The 21832-nt window shown below is 48.5% G+C and overlaps 1 protein-coding gene across 1 annotated transcript in view; it reads right to left on the bottom strand.

Moving 5' to 3' along the window:
* The window catches only part of INTS1 (integrator complex subunit 1), a 2112141-nt gene that overhangs the window by 1635456 nt on the left and 454853 nt on the right, over positions 1 to 21832 (bottom strand). Inside the window, exon 10 of the mRNA XM_069647642.1 lies at positions 2251 to 2392. Coding sequence (XP_069503743.1) covers positions 2251 to 2392 — 142 coding nt within the window. The remainder of the gene's footprint in view (positions 1 to 2250; positions 2393 to 21832) is intronic.

Genomic DNA, 21832 nt, shown 5'->3' with positions numbered 1-21832 from the left:
TCCTGAGGGGGTGCTGCAGGAGCCGTACCACCTCTTTCAGGAAGGCTCCATTTAATGAAGGGGCCAATCACTCGATATCACAGCTGGCTTTATGTCGAGACCAGTTGGGCTGTGGGGACCAAGCACCACTGGGAGCCTCAGGGGGCCGCCGCGCCATGCCGTGCAGTATTTAGCACAATTCGGAGCAAACCCGGAACTCGTAACAGCGCGGCTAGCCAACCAGCCTCCAAGCTTTCCCTGCTAGGCTCTCACCTGCAATCTTGCCTGTGTTACTCCACACGGCCGGGGCCTCTCCTTCTCCCTCACTTTCGCCCAAGTTGTTGTCCTCTCTGCCTCGCTTCCTCACCCGCACACTCGAGCGAAACGGGATACAGGATTCGAGGAAATGACCCTCCTACGCGTCGAACGTGTCAAGCAGCACCTCTGACGATCGTACTTCTCACAGAGGCCGCCTCCGACACTTGAGTAGTAGCGTTTACTTCCTTGAAAACTCAATATTGCAAAGGTGATACTATGTAAATGCTATACTGACCTCAAATGACGTCACCTTGTGGTGCTGGAATATGTGTAACATATGAATGACTGCTCACCTGCTTTATTGTTCACTCGTTGACTTGAATCCTACCTGAGAATTAATGTTACAGCTAATTACTGCTTTTTAAAGAATGCTTTAAATATCTTTATGTATAAATAAATCATTCATTTATTATAACTTTAAGTGTGTGTTTGCTTGGAAAATGAAGGAAAAAAAAAGCTAGATACTTCTATTTACTGATTTCATTGCACAGCTCAAATTAGCCCTCTTAAAATAAGCATGGCTGCTAAGTCACAATAGCAACCTGTGTAGTACAGGTCTATATTAAAAGGTGGGTTACCGAATACCAAGAGAAGTCTTGTGTATTCCCACACTAGTTGGACTGCACTAATTCTTACCTAACAAATGCAGCATGAGATCCAAGTAATCGGACACTTGCGTGCAAAGTGAAAGCACCGGGGTGTAAAAAGGCGAACACCACGGAATGAATTATGGGAAATACATGTTGTAGCAAAGTCAAGAGAATACCAAGGAGAATCTGAAATCAGTGTTGACATATCTGAGGAATACAGCAGTACAACTAAGTGCCAAGGGGTATCGGTTGCATGACCTGTAATGGGTGGACCCCTCTTTGAAAAGAGCCAAGGAAAGCAAAGCGGGAGACGCTTGCATTCTGCCACAGTTACTTGGGTCTTGAGAAATCCAAAGAGAGAAAAAGGAACTTTTGTTAACTTTTGAAAAGCCTGACTGGTTACAGAGTTGAAACTCAAGAGACTTGAACTAATTGTTGCTTTGAAATCTGGAAGAGTGGACCATTTTGGGGAAGGGAACCTCAGAACATTGTGAAATGCGTTGAACACTTGGGGAAGGGAACCCCAAGACCTTTTTGGAATGGTTCTGAACTTGGGGAAGGGATGCTGAACTTAGCCACAAGCTGGAAGAAGCTCAGAACTTTGTTTTGACAAGTATAGGTTTTGGACACAGACAGACTTTTAAGTTGAACTTATTGACACAGACTATCCTTAGTTTCTTTAGGATGAGGAATCCCACCTTAGCAGAGGGCAAGCAGGCCTTACTCCAGCCTGGCATTTAAGAGAATACAATAGTAAAGTTGAATCTGTTGTCTGTGTCTTACTTCATGATGCATTCACAATATATTTCAGTGCATTATGTGTACTGTATTTTATTGTGTGTATGGGCCAAATTATACTTTGATACCAGCCACCACCAACCCCACACCCTCTCTCTCTAAGAGTGAACCCAGACTGGCTCGGACATACTGTCATTGAGAGGGATTAGGATCAACTTTGCAGACACACTATTCAGACACTAGTGATTTGGACTTCTGAACCCCTTTAGACGATGGTTCTGAAAAACCTCACCAGGGCACAGAAATGTAGGGATGCATCCCCAGCAAGAGCAGGATATTACCCATGGGTAATGGTCAGGGGCCTCACAGATAAAAGCAAAAAGGTCAGGGTGACTTTTCTTCCTAATCCCACATCAACAGCCACTTGCAATGGATGTACTGATTAGTGGATCTACTATGTGAAAGTTGTAAACCAACTAACTGGATACCATAAAATATCTAGAGTGAAGATTTAATGGGCGTGTCACTGGCGAACTGTACTAGGGATAGAGGCACCATTTTTCTTTGTCACCTGAAAAGTTAATTAATGGATGAGATTTGGTGTTTGAGAAATAATTTATTATACCTTTGGTGCCAGCTCCGAACTGTGCTGTAACACAGTGTACAGAACCTGCATGTTGTTTGGATTTCTTGCGTTGGAAAGTTCATTGAAAATCACAAATTTCACCATGGTACCCAGGTTATCCCGGTGTGCATTCAGCAGCTCCCTGTAAGTAAAGTGCAGCACAATTAATAGCAATAAGAATAAAAGGTGGCTTCTTTCATTACAGCTTCCATACTTGCTCTTTCTTTCCCATTTCTTCTTATATAGCATACTCTTTCCAACAACACACTACTAAAGATACCTCTTAATGGGAGGAAGATCATACTTGCTTGCACATTATTATCTTACATTAGCAGTGTTGTTTATAGCTGAGAAGCAAGGCATGCCCACTGTGTTTTCAAAGTGCTCCAAGTCAAAGTTCAGTGAGGTCTTTTTGAAAGGTATTATCATGAACAGGACATTAAAAAGTAATTGTCTCAAGTCTCTGTGTTCTTGGATACTAAAGACCAAATACGTGCAAAAAACCTTTAAGTCAACTTTAATAAATTATAAATATATAATATATATGTACATATTATATCGTAAAAGCAGCTAAGGTAAGGTTAAAGCACACTTTAGATCGGAAAATGAGAAAACATTATCCACTGTAACTTTATGCCTCATCGATATAAGTTTACTGTATCAAGCAACATACTTGCCTGGCCACATCCAAACACACATTCTAAATTTGGTAAACAATGTTCTTAAGCATTATTTTGAGCTGAATGCATCCTTGGAACTTGGAGGATCTTACAGTTGTATAACAAGAGGCCAGCTGCTGAATTTTCATCTCTTTTGCATCTATGGAAGGAGTGCTGGACCTGCTCCTTTGCTCCTTTGTTAGCCCACTGAAGATCACCGGCTCACTGTGACTCCCAGTGCAGCACTCTTTCCATCCCTGGAGGTGTCCTGAGGTGGCTGCCCAGCAGAAGTCTTCGTCTTTTCTCGTTTTGGGTGTTCTACTGGAAGCTGTCTGGAACAGATTTCTAAGCACCACAACGGACCAAATCTAAATTCTGCGTTCGAATATAACCTCTGTATCCTCGACCTCTGGGCCTTCCTTCCCAATGGGACCAAACACAGAAGATTGCGTTTACAACGGATTCCGGAACACCAGCAGCGGTCTCTGGGGAAATCAAGTTGGGGGGCAAGTTAACTTACCTGTTTCTGTCCACCCAGTCGTCCATAGGCTGGCATGGGTGTTAGGCTCTGCCCCTAAATCATGCTTTCCTGACATGGGTCGGTGGATGCATGGTCAAGAATCCATTCATACGACTATCATAAGGACTGGTATTGCATTAATTCACTTACCTGAACTTTAACTTGTTGACTCTTATTAATCATAACCACTGGCATTGCCAATCTGTTCAGAAACCTACCTCGGAAGCATATTGGTTGGAACTGGCAACAGTCAGGCACAAGGCCACAAACCAGCTTAGTGTTGGATGTTATAAGAGCTATTTCTCATAGGGGTGAATGTATATATCAGTTTTATATTGTTGGTGTGACAAGTCTGTATTTTAAAGGCCTGTATATTTCGATACTTACCTGTCAAACTAGAATAATTGGTGTTGCTCTGTGTGGACTAATTGGAGCACTGGACCCCTCTCACATCCTTCCTGGGACTAAGCCTTGCCGCTCTGCTACAATGGGTTTGGCTAAACTCTCAGTGTCTTCCCTGCTCACCATAAATGGAAGGCCTCCCAAAATCCTCTCCCAGAGGGCTGATTTTGGACTTCCACCTTAACAGCTAGCACTATGGTCACCTACTACTGTCATTGGTCCCATCTGTGGGGGTGCAGGGAACACAGGAGCAATGGCTGAAAAAGGTGTCTGGATTGTGTCCGGCTAGGGAGTGATTCCGATTTCCAGTTACAGGACAGTTCCACAGACTGGCAGCAGTTTAGGTCAAACTCCATGTCAACCGCTAAATATGGTCCACGACAAAGAGAACCCCAGGACATGGGTGATGAAGTGCAGAAGCAAAGAAACCCCAGCCAGGGGTCAGCAGGCCCGATTCATGGGGGCAACAAAGAACAAGCTCCAAACAGGTCCCTTTTCATGCAGGATAGCAGCAGCAGGCGACATAAGATCTGCAGAGTCCCAAGCTTCAGCTCAGGGTGGCTACCTCTGTACCAGAGAATCCTGGTCAGTGGATTAGCAGCCCACAGGATGGTCCTGGGATACCAGAGAGGCAGCAGGGCTTCACCTATAAATGGGTTGCCTATAGCAGCAGTCCACAAGGTCTTCAGGGCAGTCTTCTCTTCTTCAAATTCTTGGCTCCACTGTGGAACCTATACAGCAGCTGCAAAGCCCCTCTTCATATCCAAAATCCACAAAATCCAGTCCGAACAGTTGCCGGAACCCGCCAATAGAAAGAATCTGCACCATTCAAAAAGCTAATGACTGTCCAATCCTGGACAGCCTCTTACCAGACATCTGCCCAGCAACAGACAATCCCCTGGAAGAAGCATGGATTGGGACCAGACCGGTCCAAGCCCAACTTGAAACAGTTCAGTCATACAAAGCAATATGCCAGAATCCAAGCAGGAATGTATGAAAGTGGTTGCCATTATTTTATTTATTGGACATTAATTTGACATTATATGGGAGTTTCCAACCTGAGATGATTAAAAATGTGTTGAGCAGATATGTTAAGGTAAAAAGGCTTTACTCACCTCAAATATCACCCCCAGTTTCAGAACATAGATACAAATCCTCTGGGACCCGTTGAAAATGAGGGAGGGAAACTTGCAAAAATAACGTTTTCTGCATCATTTCTGTTTTGTAAACATCATTCACCGTTATACGCAGTCTACTCTGGACTAGACCACGCTTGGCTCAAACGTGGTAGCCCCAGTATTCACATTTGAAGAGGCCTGGCATAGAACATATGGAGATACCAGGTCAAATAAGCCACCAAACTATGCCCCAAGCACACTCAAATCCCTCATGAATCCAGGATTACATTGTGTGCGAACATACAATTCTCAAAATCAGCTATAGAAACAACCCAATTTTCACAATTCATGACTTGTCCACCTTCTCCTTTTTGCAGAGCTGTGATCCATCGAACAGGACAGCCATGCAACCATGCGATCACAAAATATGCTAGCTCCTTTGCTCTTTTTTGAAGCATCTATTTCCCGTTTTCACATACTCATCTTACTCCAACTCGTTTTCTTCCCTTTAGCAGACTACGGTCTGGATAGCTGTCTCCTCCCACGTGATCCTCCCTCATGAAACCGCCCCCAGTGTCAGGATCAGGGAGCGGCTGCCTTCTCCTCGTCACATGGGAGGAGGTTACCGCCAGGGAATCTGTGATGGCTCCACTGGATTCATCACAGAAAGTTAGAAGAGGTTTTAGGTGAAGTTAATCATAATTCACTGTAGTCTGGAGGGTTCAGCAGATCCTCTGGTATTTGATTTGCAAGAACTGGACATTTTTCATGTCTAACGTTTGTTTTCCTGCTCTCCCCACCAGACTCTCTTGTCTTTCTTTTCCTACTGCCACTGCACTCTGTTCATCCCATCTGCTTGTTCAACTCTGTCTTGTTAACTTGCCTTCTGCAGTTCGCTCTGCCAGCACTGCTCGCCGTCCTCCCACAACGCTCATGACATCTTGTTATGGAGATTTATTATTATTATGCTTCATCCCCTCTCCTAGTGAGAACACTTTTTGCTGGACTTCTGAACCTTTTTCTTTAAATCCTAAATTAGTTGGGCCTTTTTCCACTCATTCATTCTTTTAGTCTCTGTCTTCTGAAGCTCTATTCTTTATATTCTACCTATACTATGGAGTCTGTCTGCTCCATAGCTCTTAAAGGCACATATGTGTGTTAATACTGCAACACATAGCTCCTTATGTGCAGTGTTTCTAGGGACCCTCATGGTCCTCCTTTGAATCGAATTGAATTGATTTTTCATTTACATTGCGCTCGTACACATGTGTTTTAGAGCGCAACAAGGCAAGGGAGGAGAACAGGGGAGAACAAAACAGCTATTTTACTAGGCCCAGTGACATTGAGAACGCGCAAGTGCATGGGGGAGGGAAACAAGGGGAGAAGTGCATGGAAGGAGGGAGCAGTGGAAAGTGCAGAGCAAAGGACAACAGATAAATAATGAATACAAAAATAATAGCAAGCAACAAACAGTGGAAGTGCAGCCAGCAGGTGGCAAGTGCTAGGTTTAAGGCAACAGACAGGGCGAGTCTGGTAAGTGCAGAAAGAAAAAGGGGCTGGGGCTGTATGGTTACAGATACAGGCCCCAGTGCAAGGGATTGTCAGGAGGCAGTGGAGGTGGGTGGCAAGGTGAGCAGGTACCTGGGCCGGAATACAGAAGGTAGGCCAGGTGCAAAGTGACAAGAGAGCACATCAGCAGGGAAGAGAAGGGGCAAAGGCAGAAGCAAAGGGTAAGGTTGCTCAAGTTTCAGAGAGGCAGGGGGCTGATCCAGATTGGACAGCCAAACTCCCCTTTCAGTAAAATGCTGAGAGAGATTGCAGAGGAGTGTGTGCTCGAACTGTATTAAAGGTGAGGCTTCTAGAGTGAAAAGCAAGTCAACCACTGGAAGCTGAAGTAACCGAAGAAGACTACCAGAGACGCATACAAACCCTGTGCAACACCGTGAAGCGACCACTGCTGCCCTGACCCCGTTTTCGTTGCGACACAGGAGCTCCAAAGAGGAGAAGTCCTTCTCTTTGGTTGTGGGAACAAGCAGTCCAACGACAAACTTTGAATTGAGCTATCTCCCGAGGTCCTAGGAGTTTCCATAGCTGCGGAACCCCAATACCAGGAGACCTGCTGCCCATTTTGAGTGCATTGTCATGGAAAGGCTGACTCCATCCAAATCGTTGCTGACCCCTTAAGGACACTCCATAGATCCAATCTAACTTACCAAGAACCCCTCATCAGAGCGTGGGACTGAAGGACCTGAAGAAGATGATATATGATATGATATGGCATTTGTAACGCGCCTATACACAGGTGTTTCAAGGCGCGACGAGGCAGGGAGGGGAGGAACAAGGGGAGACAGACAACGATCCTACTAGGCCAGGTGTCATTAAGATCGCGCAAGTGCAGGGGTGGGGGAGGGGGAAAAGTGCAAGGGGAAGTGGAGGGGGGAAGTGCAGTACAAGGTAAGTGGCGTAAAGTAATAAATGAATAGGGCCAGCTGGTGGCAAGTGCAAGGTAAGTGCAGAACAAGTGCTAGGAAAGGGGGGGGGGGGCTGTAGGGATACAGAGACAGTCCCGCAGTGCAGAGGGGTTCCAGTGCATCAGTGCAAGTGGAGAGTGGCTGGGCCCAGGACCAAGGCTGTTAAGAGTGGTCCAGTTGCAGAATCAGTGCAGTTTCAGTGAAGGATATTAGCTGTTCAGCAGGGGAGAGGGAGAGAGAAAGCAGAAGCAAAGAGGAAGGTTTTGAGGTGCTTCCGGAACCGGAGATGGTTCTCCTCAAGTTTCAGGGAGGCAGGAAGGCTGTTCCAGAGGAAGGCCCCTGCCGCGGAGAGAGATCTACCCCCAGCTCGTTGCTTCGAGAAGCGGCTGATCCTGAGGGAGTTGGAGGCGGATGAGCGAAGGGCTCGGGAAGGAAGATATTTGGGAAGAGAGAGTTGAAGGTATTTAGGACTCAGGCCCCAGAAGGCTTTGTGGACAATGCAGAGGGTTTTGAACTTTATCCTCGCTGCCACTGGGAGCCAGTGTAGAGATTTCAGTCCTGGAGAGATACGGTCCCTGGGCTTGAGGCCAAGGACAAGTCTCGCAGTTCTGTTCTGGATGAGTTGCAGAAGGCGGAGAGTGGAGGCAGGCAGATTAAGATAGAGGCTGTTACAGTAATCCAGCTTCGAGAGAACCAGGGCTCGGGAGACAGTGAGCTTCTGGGGGAAGGAGAGGAAGGGAAGAATACCTCTGAGGAGGTGCAGCTGGTAGTGTGACTTCTTAGCGACGTCAGAAATATGAGGAGAGAAGGAGAGTGTGGAGTCGAAGATGACCCCAAGGTTTTTTGCCGTGCAGGTAGGAGCAGGGAGGGGGCCAAGGGAGGCAGGCCAGAGAGCTGCAGGGAAGGAGGGAGTGGGTGTACCGATGAGTAGAATCTCAGTCTTACTGGCATTAAGGCAGAGGTCATTGGCGGCACATCATTCCTGGATAGCAGACAGACAGTCAGAGATGAGGGAAGGAGAGGGGGAGGCTGAGGGTAGCCTGAAAATGAGCTGGGTATCGTCCGCATAGCACTGGAAATTAGGGCAGAGAGCGGCGATGCGGTGGGCAAGGAGTGCCAGATACTGGTTGAACAGCCAGGGAGAGAGATTAGATCCCTGGGGGACACCACAGGTGGAGAAAAAGATGTTGGAGAGGAAGGACCCCAGTTGGACCTGGGAGGGTCGATTTGAAAGGAAAGAGGTCAGCCACGCCAGAGCCTGACCAGTGATACCCAGGTTTTCACGGAGACGGTTGAGCAGGATGGCATGGTTGACAGTGTCAAAGGCAGAGGAGAGATCGAGCAGAATGAGAACACACGGAGTGTTGGAATCGAGGTTCAAGAGCAGGTCTTCACCGATGTTCAGGAGAGCAGTTTCCGTGCTTCTGGCAGCTCTGAAGCCAGATTGATGGTCATGAAGACTGCCAACAGATTCAGCATGGAGGTTAAGCTGGGAGATGGCCAGTTTCTCCAGGAGCTTGCCCAGGAAGGGAGTGATGGAGATAGGGCGATAGTTAGCCAGGCAGGAGGGCTCGGAAGAGGGTTTCTTGAGAAGAGGGTGCACAAGGGAGTGCTTGAGGGGGGAAGGGAAGACTCCAGAGGCAAAGGAGTGGTTGCAAAAGTCAGCCAGGGCAGGAGCCAGGGAGTCGATGTGGTCCTTGATAGTTTTGGAGGAACAGGGGTGAACCTGTTTAGACGAGACTTTCATAGATCGGACTTGTCTGGAAACCTCGTCAGCAGAGAAAAGTGGAAAGGCAGAGAAAGAGGGAGGAGGGGTGACTGCAGAAGGGCCAGAGGAAGAGCCGGGAAGGGAGGGAGGGAGGTGAAAGGAGGAGAGCGAGGACAGGATGTTCTGAGTTTTAGAGATGAAGTGAGAGGCCAGTGCAGTGCAGAGGGCCTGGGAGGGGACAGGAGAGGTAGAGACTGCAACAGGGTTGGCCAGCTCCTTGCAGATTTTAAAGAGTTCGGCGGAGTTGTTAGATGCCGCAGAGATGCGGGCTTTGATAAGGGCTCTCTTCTTGGTGAGAACGGAGAGCCGGTACTGCCTTTGGAGCAGGCGGCAGGCCAGTTTGTCAGAGGATGAACATGAAGCACGCCATTTCCTCTCTGCAACCCTGCACTTGCATTTTAGGGTGACGAGATCCGAGTCATACCAGGAGTTACATTTGGCTTTGGGCTTCAGGCGGATTCTCATGACGGGGGCAAGGATATCAAGAGTAACAGATATAGCAGAGTGGAGCATGGAGAGGGCTGTGTCAGGGTGGGAGTCAGCCGAGGGGGCAGGGGGGGCGAGAAGGTAGCAGCGAAAGCCTCAACTGACACACGCTTCATGGGTCGGATGACCGAGAAGGTGGGTGGCAGTGAAGAGGGTGGCTTTGCCTGTGGAGTAGGGAGGGAGAGGTGGGAGGATAGGAGAAAGTTATCACTCCAGGAGAGAGGAGTGGAGAGAGGGACGGAGAGGGGAAGGTCAGAAGAGATCAGAGCATCAAGAGTAGGCCCAGACGGGAGAATAGAGAGTGAGAGAGAGTCGCAGAGGTCACGAAAGAGATCAGTGGGGGGACTGGAGGCATCAAGGTGGATGTTGAAGTCGCCAAGTAAGAGGAGTTGAGTGGTTGAGGACAGGAGTGAGGAGGAGAGGTCAGCCCACTCAGAGAGGAAGGAGGAAATTTGACCAGGTGGCCGATAGATAATAGCCACGGTAAGGGAATGGCTAGGAGAGAGAGAGAGTCGGCAGACAAGACATTCAAAAGAGGAGTAGGTCTACGTAGGAGTGACAGTGGCAGGAATCCACTCAGGGAAGATAAGGGCAACACCACCCCCTGCACGGCTAGGCCTGGGCATGGAGAGGATCTTGTAACCGCCAGGTAGGAGTGTGTCAAAGCTGGTGGCAGAGCTGGCTGTGAACCATGTCTCAGTGAGACAGAGGACGTCGAGGTCCAGTTCCTCAAGAAGGTGACCGATATCAGAGGAGTGCTTGATGGCAGAGCGAGAATTTAGAGTGGCAATGTGGAGAAGGTTGCCATCCTTGAAGAACTTCCGGGGAGGGGTACAGATCAGAGGTACGCCCTGCGGAGGTGTTGAAGAAGGAGGTGAAGAAGGAGCACGAGAGGGGGCAGGGAGGGAGGGTAGAGGCAAGGTAGACAAGGATAGAGGAGGGGGGACAGCAGGAGAGGAAGTTGATGAGGTGTGGGAAGCGTCTATCAAAGAGGTGAAGGTTGGCCTGAGGGCCTTGGACCAAGATGGTCCCATTAGCGCAGACATTAATGATGGCCTTAGAGGAGCGGAAGGGGGCCAAGAGGACATCCCAACGGGTGCCACCATTAATGGGAGAGGAGGAGAAAAGAGAGAGCACAGAGACCATATGAAGGGTCCATAGGTCAGGCGAAGGCACGAAAAAGAGGATGTCAGTGAGAGTTTCCTTAGAGCAGGCACTAGTGTAGGTGTCAGCGATAGGGAGGCCTGGGTTGGAGACCAGGATGTCCTTTTTAAACTTTTTCCTACCAGATTTAGTGAGGAGAGCAGGATAGTCAATGGAGAAGCAGTTAGAGAAGATAGGCGAGACAGAGAGCACCATGGAGTAGGAGGGAGGGGGGGGGGGAGACAGACGAAACGAGAGCACGCAGACAGGAAGTGAGCGGCAGGCACAAGTTACCACAATTAGAGCAAACAAACAGTAATGCGTATTAGGTACCGGGCCACCTAAGTTTGAGAATCCTGCGAGGGGAGAAAAACACCCTAGTTTACCACAGTTCAGAGCAAACAGTAATGCGTATTAGGTACCGGGCCACCTAAGTTTGAGAATCCTGCGAGGGGAGAAAGAAAAAAAAAAAAAAATGGACCGGGCGATCCGTGTCCTTTGTTGGGGCTGCAGAAAAGGCACCAAAACCGCAGAATGAACCAAGAAATTGCTTAAAGTCGTGCTACAGCTCCTCTCTCAAGACTGCTGTTAAGAGATCCTGTCCATTGTCCTGCCCTCAGTCATCAGACTAAGGAATCCAGAGGTCGAGTCCAGAGTTGCAACCTCGCGGAGCATCCAGCATAAACATTTTCTCCTAATCTAAAGTACTGTGGGGAAAAAGGTATTGCCTACCTGATTCCAAGAAGTTGCTCCAGAGCGTTGGAGGGCATGATGTAGAGGTGTCCAGGACAGTCCCCTCTTGCCACAGACCCAAGCCGCTGCTTGCGTCGCTTCCTCAAGTCCGTTTTAAGGTCTCCCTTGTTAGTTGTTAATTTGCTGCTTCAATAACACTAGAGACTGGAAGAAATCCACAGGAACTCTTCATAATTCACTGCCATTCCAGACTTCATACCCTCTCCGAAATGCCTTTAGTTAGGGTTGCGTTTTGGGACTTTAAGGACTTACTATGCGAAGCAACCCTCATGTTACACTACAATGCTCATGAATATTCCCGTTGTCAGGCTGGGAATCCTCGGTGAAAGAAAAAAACAGTGTCACTTTCACTTTAAAACTGTATTTCTCCTCTAAACCAATCACTGTCCTCTGGGTCATACTGCCCCCATCCAATGGCAGTCCTCTCCCTAAGCCCCCACTCTGGCAGCCATCTTCATATTTGGTAAGCATGTAAAGTGGCAGTATGACCAAGAAGAGTCTCAGAGGGGTTGGAGGGAGGGTTCGCATGTGAATCCATGCCAGACCCATACTAGAGAACAATAGTTACAGGTAAGTAACTTAAACCTTCTCCAGCATGGGGTCTGGCATGGATTCACATGATCATGAAGAACAAATACATAGCAGTGCAACATTACACAACCACGGGAGGTGGAAAGGCTCAACAGAAGCAATTAACTCCTACCTCTGGAACAGGCTCACCTCAAGCAAACAGGTTGCGTAGTACTGCTTGGCCGACTCTGGACTCCTCCCTGGAATCCCTGTCGACTTAGTAGAACTTCGTGAAGGTGTGCGTGGACCTCCACGTAGCAGCCCTGCAGATGTCTAGTAGACGCACACGAGACAGGAACGCCGTCGTCGCAGCAATCGCTCTGGTGGAGCAGGCTCTCAGAAAGCCAGGCAGCTGTCATTTGCCAACCGATGACAGTGTGTGATGCAGCAGAAAAGCCACCATCAAATGGAAGCAATGGACAAGGCCTTCCTATGGTTCACAAGACCAAAGTTCACCAACAGTTGTGAAGTCTTCCGAAAACTCTTTGTGCGTGTCACGTGGAACTTCAGGGCACTAGCAACGTCCAGCGAGTGCAAGGCCCTTTCCGCCAGTGATAAAGGTTTTGGGAAGAAAACAAGTAATACCAAAGGTTCGTTGAGGTGAAATTCCGACGGAACCTTAGACATGAAAGAGGGGTGTTTAAGCAGTACAATCCTTAATTTGTGGAAAGTCAAGTACTGTTGCTTGCCGGATAGGGCCTAGATCTCACCTATAGATCTGGCAGAGGCCAAAAGTAAGCCGTCTTCCACAAGAGAAACTTGACTGGGGCCTGATGCATAGGCTCGAAGGGAGCCCCCATGAGCCTTGTCAGAACCACGCTGAGTTCCCATGCCGGGGCAGGAGCCTTCCCCGGCGGGAAAGATCAGAAAAGTCCTGTGAGAAACTCCTTGACCAGTCTGTGGGACCAGAGCGCGGATCTTCCTGGGGATCTGGTGCAGCGGGAGCTTGCCGCCAGATGCACCTTGATGGAGGTGTGCGCCAGACCAGCCTTTGCCCAAGGATAGCAAGTATGGAAGGATCTGTGGAGCAGTGAACCTCAGCTGGGTAATCTTCTGCGATCGGAACCCCATAGCAAAACACTTCCACTTATGGCCGTAGCACTTTGAGGTCGACGACGCCCTGGCCTTGGCGAGGACGTCCCTGCAGTCTGCTGACAACTAATAACCTACAATCTCTAAGGCGGCAGGAGCCAAGCCTTCAGGTTCAGCAATCCTGGATCGTGATAAGGATTGCACTTCCCTCTCTGGTGAGAAGATCTGGAACCACCAACAACTTGACTGGAGGTGCCGCTGACAGGCTGAGAAGGTCTGTGTACCAAATCTGCCTCAGCCACACAGGGCGATGAGTATCATCTTGCATTGGCACTGTCTAAGTGTGTTGATGACTCGTAGCAGGAGGGAACGGGGGGAACAGGTACAGAAACAGTCTTCCCCACAGGAAGGAGAACGCATCCCCCAAACGCCTCGGCTGGTGGAACCTGCTAGCGAACTTCTGGCATTTGGAGTTTGCAGTCGTAGTAAACCGATCGATCTGGGATCTGTCCCATTCAGCGAACAGGCGGTCCACCTGATCCTGGTGAAGCTCACACTCGTAGCAGGATCGGAGTTCCCTGCTGAGGGAGTCTGCAATTGTGTTCTTGACGCCCGCCAGGTGAAGAGGGAGGAGGAACATCCCCTTTACGACGGCACAGTGCCACAAGTCCTGGGTCTCCTTGGAGAGCGTGGGGATCGAGTGCCCGCCCCCACTGCTTCCTGATGTAGAACATGGTGGTAGTGTTGTCCGTGAACATCCTCACCACCTTGCCTTTCAAAGATGGTACAATGACTTGAGGACCCAAAACACCGCCCGTAGCCCCATGATGTTGAAATGTAGATAATTCTCCTCAAGCAGCCACAGGCTTCTGGCGTGGAGACGTCCGGTGTGCGTTCTCCAACCTTCCAGGGAGGCATCCGTGGTGACAGTCTCTTGGGTATGGGGGGGGTTTGAAATCCTGTGTCTTGGGTGATGTGGGAGCGGACCCCCCACAACTCTATCGCTCGTCGGAACTCCTCGTTAAGAGTGACCTTGTGCATGAAACATCCGGACTCCTGTATCCAATGGGTATTCAGGAATTCCTGTATGGGCAATCTGCAGAAGCGGACGAGGTAGATGCAGGATGACATTATGCCCAGTAACAACTTGATGGCCCGCACTGTGGCTGTCTTCGCCGACAACAGCCATTGCACCTTTCCTTGAATGGCTGCTAGCCTCTCTTCCGAGGGAGACGCCAGGCAAGACACTGCGTTGAGTCTGGCTCCTAGGAACGGCACATTCTGCAATGGCTTTAAGCAGGACTTCAGATAGTTGATGGAGAATCCCACATCCGTCTATAGTTGGATGGATGCCTTTGTGTGTTCGTCGGCCAGCTCCCGCAAGAGGGCGTGAATCAGCCAGTCGTCCAGGTAATGTTATACATAAATGCCCTGTAGACGTAGATGGGCTGCCACTGGTCCCAGGCACTTTGTGAATACTCTTGGGGCCAACTTCAAGCCGAATGGTAGGGCCTTAAACTGGTAGTGCTAGCCCTGCACCACGAAACGTAGAAATCTTCGATGTTTCTTGTGAATGGCGATGTGGAAACATGCATCCTCCAGGTCCAACAACGTCAAGAAGTCTCCTTTGTCAAGTTGGCCGAGTACATGCCGCAACTTGACCAGCCTAAATTTCTGCGACTTTAAGTATTTGTTCAGACGTCGCAGGTCCAGTATGGGCCACCAGCCCCCAGTCTTCTTTCTGACTAGAAAGTATCAAATAAACTCCAGAGCCTCTAAGACATTGGGAAACTAGCTCCATCACCCGTTTTCGTAGCATGGCTTGCACCTCTTCCAGGAGCTGAGGGATGGGCTGCTCCTGCCAGGGAACCGGGGTAAAAGGAGGACACCAGCATTGGAACTCAAATATGTGCCCCTGGGCGAGAGCATCCAGCTCCCATCTGTCGGTGATCTTTCTCCACTCGCTGACTAACCTTGTCAGCCAGCCTCCCACCAGGGTACATGAGTGGGGGCCAGATGTCTTGGCCGGTTCAGGCTTGCTTTGGGGCAGAATCCTGCTGGCAACGGCAACACTGTCCTCCGCTACCGTAGACCTGGGAGCGCCGTCTGTAGGCTTCTTCCGTTGAGGATCAGGAAGGCTGTCTGCACGACGTGGAGAACCCTGTGGATGACCTGCTTGATTTTCCCCTGGAGAAGCAAAATGAAGACTAGCAGTCCTGCTGGAGAGTGCTGAGGGAGCAGGCCGTCACTTATACACTTTGATAGCCAGGATGGACTCGTCGACGGCCTTCCCACACAGATTTTCCCCAATTGAGGGGCATGTCCAGCACCTACGCTTGGATCTCCTCACAGAAGTTAGTGGCCTTCATCCTACCGGCCGACGAAGGCAGTCACTGATCCACATTTGCCGGAACACTGTGTCGGCGGAATCCACTGCCACCATGATGGCATGGTCCGATGCCTCTTCTCCTTCCTGGAAGAGGGCAAGGGTCTCCATCTTCTTATCGTAGGGGAGGAACTCAGGATTGGCCCTAGTTTGTACCACAACTCACTATCGTACCTGGCTAGGATCACCAGTGTGGTGGCCGCCTTGAATTGTGGATGCTGCAGTGTAAATCACCTTCTTCCCCATGGCGTCCATTCTTTTCCCCTCACTGTCTGGCAATAGTTTGGACCTCAGGCATTTGGGTGCAGAGTCCAGCACCCTATGCATCTTTTCCAGCCTATCTCGCTTGCCTGGAGCTGTGCAAGGGTTCTACACACTCTTCCCAAATATCATCCAGAAAAGGCACCAGTTGGAACAACTCGGAGGCCCTGGCGATCATGGAGTGATTGCGCTTAAGAAATTTCAAAATCAAACGGTCACCCAAAGGCATCTTGGTGCTGGAGAGTGAGGTAGACCTCCCGTATAAAAGCCACTAGAAAGGAAAGCAGCTGACTAGAAAAGAAGTGTCTTAATCGCTTTCCTAAAGGCGATATGATTTGAAAGTTTCTTTGGGAGTTCGTTCCATAGTCTAGCAGTGACTATAGAAAAGGCTCTACCTCCAATCCTCGTGCGGCGATAGAGGGGCACGATAAGCAGAGCAGAACGAAGTTGACGACTGGGGTAGTAGCGCGTAAATTTACCCTGTAGGAATTCCGCACCTAGATCGTGAGTGGCTTGGTGCACTATGCATAGAGCCGTTAATCGTATGCGCTGGTTGACAGGTAGCCAGTGTAATGATCGCAAGACCGGGGATATGTGTGCTCAGTAAGGAGTGCCAGTTGCCATCCGAGCCACCAGATTTTGCAGGCGTTGCAGTCTTTGAATAAGCCCCTTGTGTAGGGCTAAATACAAAGAATTGCAGTAGTCCAGCCGAAATAGTATCAGCGCTGCAACCACAGGAGGGCATAGGGGGCACAGGAATTAAAGGGAGGACCTTCTTCATAAGTCGCAACTTGATTAGCCATAGAAAGGGAAGCCGAAAGATTTACACCCAGATTTTTAACTTTGCTCACCGGGGATGGGAGAACACCAAGAGAGGCGGGCCCAAACGAGGGTATCCAGAGTGAGGGTTCTGGGGACACCCAACCACCAAGACCTCAGTCTTGTCTCTGTTCAGCTTGAGACAACTGTGGCTCATCCATTCGCCCACGGCCGCCAGGCCTCCCCGCAGGCACGACGACATCTCAGCCTGATTCTAACCGGATCAGGATCTGGGTGTCGTCAGCATATGAGTAACACCTGACGCCGTAGGAGCGGATGAGACACACAAGTGCCCAGATTTAGATGTTAAACAGAATCGGAGACAAGGATGAGCCCTGCGGGACGCGACAAGTGAGAAGACAGGGAGCAGATAGAAAAGGTGGCATGGAGAGAGTCTGGGTACGATCTAGCAGGAACGAGGTGAACCAGGCTAGTACCTGGCCGGATACCCCTATCTGGGCCAGACAAGACAGCAGGATGGGGTGGTCGACAGTGTCCAATGCCGCTGACCGATCTAACAATATCACGGCTCCAACCCCACCCCCCCCTCCTCTGAGTCTACCAGCCTGGCCATATCGTCCTGGATGGCGACTAGGACAATCTCTGTGCCTCTACCAGGCCTGAAACCGGCTTGTGCTGTGTTAAGGAGATGAGAGGATTCAAGAAATGATGAAAGAAGGGGTGATACCAAGGATTTAATTAGTTTAGAAAGAAAAGGAAGAAGAGAGATGGGACAAAAGTTAGCCAGAACAGTAGGGTCAAGTGATGGCTTTTTTAAAAGAGGGACGACTCTAGCCGCTTTAAGTTCGGGCGGGACCAGACCAGATTGACATGAATTATTCACTGCTGCTGTGAGTATTGTCAAAAGATCTGGAGAGATTATCTTCATGATATCAATCGGAATGGAGTGGAACAAACCCACCTGATCCAGTGGGGAAACCCTATGCGGGGCATCCAAATGTGGCGACTCACCGTCCGCTGCGACAATGTCTTCGTAGTCATCAGTCGTCATGGCTGGATCCATTCCCGTACCCGTACCGTACTTGTGTCCGGGTCTGCTGTGGTAGTTGGGTCCCGATGCGGTGGAGGAGGTTGATATGGGGCATCAGATGATACTTCCTCTTCTTCGGCGGAGGCTTACCAGGGACCGAAGGAACCACAGGTACTGGGCATTCTCATCTGGATCTCTGACACCAAGGTGTGGAGAGTTGATAGACTATCCAAGGAAATGTCCCTCGGCTGAGAAGGCAAAACAGGGAAACTAGGCCCTGAGCTGTCATCACTGTTGTCCTCCTCATCGTCCTCGTTGACCGTATGCATGGACTCCTGATCCGTGGACAAAACCTCCATAGCTTGGGAGACGACCTGGGAGGGCTGTTTCGGGGTCTCCTCGCCCCCCGCCATGTTGTACTCCTTGAGGGTTGTGAACCCGGCACCTGGGTCGGTATCTTCACCCAAAGTTTCTGCAGTGGTGTCACGTAATGGGGGCAGGGACAATTTCTATGCCATGGGAGCCACCCTGGTAGGATCAGCACCCTCAGCTGTCATGGTAGTATTAGATGTTGACGGAGTCACCGACTAGGTCTTTGCCTGTGCCGGTTGAGACTGCGTGGGCTTTCCGTCCTTCTCCTCTGTCCGCAGCTTCTCAGATTTCTCCCATAGCTTAGCCAGGGTAGATGGCTTCCTCTTTGAAGAGGAGCTCGATGGTAGGCTGGCAATGGAGGTGAAAGGTTATGCTGATCATGCCCTAACTTTTGGGGCCACTTCCGCTGCGAACCAGGTGGACTTGGACTTGCAGATTTGGCCTTATCTTGGACTTAGAAGACCGCTCCTCTAACCAGATTGTCCTGGACAAGGCATGACCCTCCTCAGAGCATGGGTCAGAAGCCTTGGTGGTAAGCCAGGCCACCAGCCCACTATGCCTGCTTTTGTTGTTTTCTTAGAGAAACTGAGGCATATCTCGCACTCTACCTGCTTATGGTCCAGGTGAAGGCAGTAGAGGCATTGTAGGTGCTTGTCCTCCACAAACACATTCCGTAGCCCACATTTGGTGCAATGCCTGCAGAGGGACCTTCCCTCCTCCTCCGTCATGGTCACTCGAAGTAGGCCCAATATGGTTTTCGAGAGTCTTTGATGAATCTTAGCCACTGAGGGGTGCAGAACTTCACTGACAACGCGTCCCCGATGTCAGCAGATGAAGGAAAGAGCGCACAGGCTCTTTGAAAAAGAAATGGTACTTTTCTCGTCGAAAAACACGAAAAAACATATAAATAGCTTAGAGAGCAACTGAAGGACTCCCAACACTGAAGAGTGCTGTAAAAATCTGAAGATGGCTGCCAGAGGACTGTCATTGGATGGGGCAGTATGACCCAGAGGACAGTGATTGGTTTAGAAGAGGAATACAATTTTAAAGTGAAAGTGAAACTGTTTTTTCTTTTACCCAGGATTCCCAGCCTGACGACGGGGAATATTCATGAGCATGTGAATCCATGCCAGACCGCATGCTGGAGAACTAACCTTTTTCCCGCCTTTAAGTGACTTTAGTATATGCGTTTGCAGAGTAAATGCATTAGCATATAAACTGTTGAAAACTGTATGAGTGTGCATATGCCGATAATAGAATAACATTGTCTTTTCCCTTTCTAACATTGCCACAAATATAACTGTGAACAAACACAAAAGTGAAAGTCCCTTTCAAGTGTATTATCAAGTATTTCTAAATGTTCTAGTAAAAATGCCTAAAGTATTTAAAGTGATTCTAGAGTAAATATAATAAATATATACTTTTATATAATTTATGTCTAAGTGCTTCTTTGCTGAGCCTGTCTAACTAGAGTATTTACCTACAGCGCACATCTTCCTCTTAAACTAAGCCTGACTGCTCTGCCACTCTGCCAAGGTCCTGAGTTAGTACATACTGATGCTAAGAGTTGGGGATCTAAACCACTGGAATAGCTCACTAAAGTCTTACTGGCAGTAGGACTTTAGGAAAACACCCCTAACACATCTGTCTTGCTCTGTAGCCAGGTTTTATATCCACCAGGGACTGTCGCTTTGGCTGATTAGCGCCAAATACTGCTCAGCAGTGGTGCACAGGATTTATTGCTCGGGCATTGCTTACCTGAATTTAGCTTTGTTCAACAGGTGCCAAGCTTTTCTCTGTGAAGCAGTGTAGCTCTGCAGGGAAAACTCTTACTTTTCATTACTTCAAGGAAACTAGCGCAGTATTCACACTTTCCTCAATGTAGCACCGGTCATTTTGGGGCTCCTTCCAAGTCACAAATGGATAGTGTGCAGCTCTGGACAGTCATTTGAGGGAAGTAGCTTGTTGTTTATCTCACATTAAATCAAGGGTGAATATTCTGTTACAGTTGACAGTGAGAGCCCACAGCCATTGCCTTCACAGTGAGGCTTCCAGTCATAAGTTGATTTCCAATCTCTACAAAGCTGTTGGCAATCCTGGTTGTTCCTCAAGATGCAAATTAAGTCCACTGTGTTTAAGGCACTCGTTGCACTAAGAGCGTGGTGACTCGGAGGACCTCGTTGGGCAACAAAACGTGTAGACACTTGAAAGTTGGTTTGGTGATTGGTAAAGTACATTTCCCCAAACGGGTGTAGAGATTGCCTAAGGTAGAAGTAGTTGGGGTCATGGGTTTCAAAATAGCTGCCCAGGGATTAGGCGGTTGCTTTAAATGCCCCCACCGCCAGAAATGGTGTTCTTGTTCCTTAATGAAGGATCAATTTATCTCCCCTCTGGTTTGGATTTTTAGGTTTTGGTCCTGCTCCAGCCTTTTTTCATGGTTACACCCAGGACGGCAGAAGAAGGACCAAGAAAGAACAAGTACACAATAAATGGCAAAAAAAAAAGAATAGAGTCACCATTTTGGGTGAATGGTGACCCTTCTGTGCATTACTGGGGCTGTGAGTACAGCCTGTAGGTAAAAACTCCACAAAAGTCAGTAGAACACGTCCACTGCCACCGACCATTCAAGTATGCTTGTTACTGTAACAGATGTGTTACAGGGGCAGTGAGCAAGGGGATACTAGTGTAACCCCTCAGCACTCCACATAAGGTGGTCTGTGCTGATCTCACACAATAAAATGTAAGGATACAAAGTATCCTTCTACCCTTGGGAACAGTAGTTCACACAAAGAATATAAAAGAAAATACAAACGGAGGCTCACAGCCACACTGCACAGAGTGCTGTGTGTAGCAAAAGATGCCTATAAAGGTTGTAGGAAAACATGACTCCCAAAATAAAAGTATGGAGGGATATACAAATGACTCCCATAGCCAGAGAAAAAGAAAGGGTGGGTGGGGAAAATGTTCCCACTCACTCAAGAACATAGAAATGAAATCCACAAGTCCAGCAAAAAGTGCTGGGGTCTCACAGGCTAAGGTGTTTTGGCATAAAAATGAAAAATCTGACCTAACACAAAGTCCTTGTTTTTCACTTTAGGGCATCACTCATGAAACATCCTTAATTCATCTCTAAAAAGCATTAACACATCCTAATAAGTATAGAAATGCATTGTGAGTGTGTGCATGTAATCCACAAAAAATCCATTTGCTAGCCTCATGTGCCGGTCAGAATACTGATATACTTTTGGGCATTTAAAGTTTTTTTTTTAAGTGAATATCTCAGGTTTGGCTGATGAGATGTTCAACATATTTGTAGCATTCACCTGCTCTGGTTAAGTGATAAGTGTTTGTTGAATCTATCAAAAATTCAAGAGGGCAATTAAAATGTGCACCTTGAAAAAATGTTTTTAGGCCGATGCAAAACTCAATGGAAAAAAACTCATCTTTTCAGATTGTATATATATACAATCACTGGAAGTTCACCAAATGTGGTAGGTGAGTTTGGACATGGCCAGAAACATTTTTTGTACCAAATTTGGTGAACGTATATGGACAGACCAAATCCACAGAGGGAAGAATCACCATTCATAAACTTTGACAATACAGAGGGACTGAAACCAAAAGCCCTCCTCCACTGGATGTAACATGCAGTGCATTCAAGATCACTAGTATAGGGCACAAAACATTTCTATGAAGGATTAGACAACACTTTAGAGAAATCCCTTTACGGAAATCCCTCTCCGGAATTGATATCAACCATGTAAGAAACAAAGCCAGGTAAACCGAAAATGAATTTTACAAAATATGGAGCAAGCCCATATAAAGAAAAAG

Source organism: Ambystoma mexicanum, chromosome 2q (genome assembly GCF_040938575.1).
Source record: "Ambystoma mexicanum isolate Mex_15411 chromosome 2q, UKY_AmexF1_1, whole genome shotgun sequence".
In the NCBI taxonomy this organism is placed as follows: domain Eukaryota; kingdom Metazoa; phylum Chordata; class Amphibia; order Caudata; family Ambystomatidae; genus Ambystoma; species Ambystoma mexicanum.
This window is presented reverse-complemented; position numbering and strand designations above follow the sequence as displayed.